General features: G+C 34.2%; 1 protein-coding gene across 2 annotated transcripts; it reads left to right on the top strand.

Annotated features, from left to right (window-relative positions):
- Positions 1–475: 475 nt before the first annotated feature.
- LOC120071641 (uncharacterized) lies at positions 476–2238 on the top strand. 2 transcript variants are annotated; one of them, XM_039024005.2, is made up of 4 exons: positions 476–617; positions 854–1412; positions 1499–1887; positions 1984–2238. In XM_039024005.2, the coding sequence occupies exons 2-4, from the start codon at positions 882–884 to the stop codon at positions 2090–2092; spliced, it is 1029 nt and encodes a 342-aa protein (XP_038879933.1). In that variant the 5' UTR covers positions 476–617; positions 854–881; the 3' UTR covers positions 2093–2238. The 2 variants fall into 2 exon arrangements, with proteins under 2 accessions (XP_038879933.1, XP_038879932.1); XM_039024004.2 differs by having other exon boundaries at positions 510–649.
- Positions 2239–2857: the final 619 nt, after the last annotated feature.

The raw sequence follows: 2857 nt of genomic DNA, 5'->3' as shown, positions 1-2857 counted from the left end.
ATTGATTAGTATTTAAAAAAATATTAGTTAATTAATTAATAATAAAATAAGTTAATTTTTTCAATTAAACAATCTTGTACACTTGTACTAGTTTTAATCTATAATCATAATTAATCTATATATATATATTTATGCTAAATAAGTCTATATATATATATATATATATATCAACTTTGAAGAGTTCACAGTCGTCAACATTTCATTATATTTGTACTGAAAAAGTCTTTTGGTAGTTTGGGGCATGTACATTCCATATTTCCAATTAGCAAGTTCATTCTACGAGCATCATTAACATACCATAATTCATTATATTAAATGAAACTGTTTCTATATAGGGTTGTGCAGCGAATAGAGGTTTGGTCAATGGAGACCGTTTAAACTTTTATGGGCATTCAATGTGATTTAGCTGCCTGCCATTTATGTGTTTGAGTTATGCATCTGCTTTATAAGCCCCTCTAATTTTGCAGGCCAACTTTTACTTTGTCCCTTTCTTTAATCTTCTTGGAGATGCAGATTGTATAATTTCAATTTTTCTTTTTTGTACAGTCTTCTAGATTTTATGTTCTTGATGCTCTCTCCAAGTGTTTGCATATGCTGCTGCAAGGTCTGAAAGACAGGTGATCATCATTTGTTTATCATATTTATGCAGGTGAAAGAATTGTTGAGATTAGATGGTTTGATTTAGTAATTTCAGTGTCACTTTCTGTCGCTCTTTTTTGTGTTTGTTAAGTAAAACGTTGGTGGTTTGTGTCTCCATGTCATGTAATCAACTATGAGATGATTGTTGTCTGATTGTTCCTTTTCTTTGCATGCAATCTCTTGCCTTTTAAGTGTTTGACAAATTTATGTACAGTTAGCAATCGGGAAACTTTAGAGAATAGATGAGCAACGAATTTTCTGATTTGGTAGTACACAATATGCGGAAAAGCCGAAGCATGGAGAAGAATAAATTGAAAGTCGAGGATATTGAGTCATTTAAGAGAAGTTGTTATAATGTTGTAGAAGAGAGTGATGATGAATCAGAAGCAAATGGAGATAGAATGAGTTGGTATTCGTCGAAGAGTTCGATCGAAGACGAGTTACCTGAGCTTGTTGTTTTCCTACAAGAAACCAACTATGAATTTGTAAAAGACATTTGCATTGATGAATCGGCAACTTCACGTGGAAAGTGGTTCGAGGAGAATTGCGACACAGAAAATGGCTATGTCCACCGTATGCTCAACCGTGATACATTAGAAAGCGATGATGAATCAACTGAAGAATCCGAGGATTTGGAGTCGTCAATTTCGAGTACTGAATCAACACAGACGCTTGATGAGAAACAAAAGGCTCATTCTGATGCACTAGATGAAATTCCTTCTGAAGTTCCCCCCCATAAGAAATCTGTGCCAAAATTATTTCTTGATAGAAAGGTGGGAGAAAATTTAGCTTAATTAGCATACATCTTGATATCGTTTTAAACATGGAGGATTGATTTGATTGTCTGCATACTTTGTAGGTTACAGGTAGAAAGGGAGCAGCAGGTTCTACAAACTCTATAGCAATATCATTGACTAAGATACTTGATGAAAACAAACACAAAGGCAAAGGAGTTACCAGAAGCAACATTGAACATGGCAGCATTCGCAACTCCGGTTTATCACAAAGCAGTAACTGGACGGCAGGTTGTGGTCGTTGTTGTGACTGTGGAAGCACATCCATGACTGAGGACTATACACAAGAAAATGAAAGGGGATTATACAGTAGCCATTGTGGCTTTGTTTATCAGAGAGAAGATGGTTCCTCTGCAGTTGATCCTACAAGGCCTTCATTGACATCTTATTTGGGCAGCGCATCACTTCGATCCAATGGCAGCACCAACAGCTCACATTCTTTTGCTTTTCCAATGTACTTTTGCTTCTCTTAACGTTATCTCGTTATACCTCAATTGATTGACAATTGAAACATAGAGCTTATTGTCTTGGCCTGTTCTTGTATTCACAGTTTACCAACAGAATGGAATGGAAGTCCAGAAAGAATGGTGAAAGCTGATCCCTTGCAAACACGAAGGCGGCAACTATGGAGGCTATGTTTTCCCTGCTGTAACTTCTGAGCAATCTTATTGCTCAACCTGTCACTGCTCTTGATTGTCGTTTTCACTCAGATTCCATATCATTTTGTATAAGATATGTAGAACTGCACTGAGCCCAAAAGTTTTTAGTTTATAGCATAAAACATTTAATGTTTTGAATACATTATTTACATTGTCTCACTTTTAGCCTCGAATATTAGCTTAGACTATAAATAGCAATCAAGAAAATAAGACATTTGGGAATTTTTAGGACTTGTCAAAAAAACCACTTAACTCAAAATTTGAGAAGGAAAGCTCCAGTGGGAGGATATGCCCAGCTCAACGTTTAAAATATTCGATGAAGGAAGTCAAGTTTCTTAGTAGTTTAAGCTTTAATCTATTATTAGAACATTTTTCAAGTATTATTGTAGCACATCATTCATTCCATTTAAAATTTAACACATAATCCAATGATATAAGGATTTTATCTGATGGATCTCATGTTAGATTTTGTGTCCTAAATCTTGTTGTAATTTGTAATTTTTTTAATATAAATGGTCTATTTAATAAAATAAGAAGTATTTTATTTAACATTTAGATTGCATTAACTTGATCAAATAAACTAAAATCTAAGGTTGTTTAATGTAGCTTGACCATACAAATAGATTAATAACCTAAAATGGTATATGGATAAGGTTGAGTACCTTATCTTGGTGACACTGCAAATACGGCGTTTTGTAACTGTTACATTAAAGAGTTTATACAAGACCACGGATCGCGAAATGATTGATTTCTATTTATAACACC

This window comes from Benincasa hispida, unplaced genomic scaffold (assembly GCF_027475165.1).
Source record: "Benincasa hispida cultivar pf3 unplaced genomic scaffold, pf3_genome.v1.1 HicScf713, whole genome shotgun sequence".
Taxonomy (NCBI): Eukaryota; Viridiplantae; Streptophyta; class Magnoliopsida; order Cucurbitales; family Cucurbitaceae; genus Benincasa; species Benincasa hispida.
This window is presented reverse-complemented; position numbering and strand designations above follow the sequence as displayed.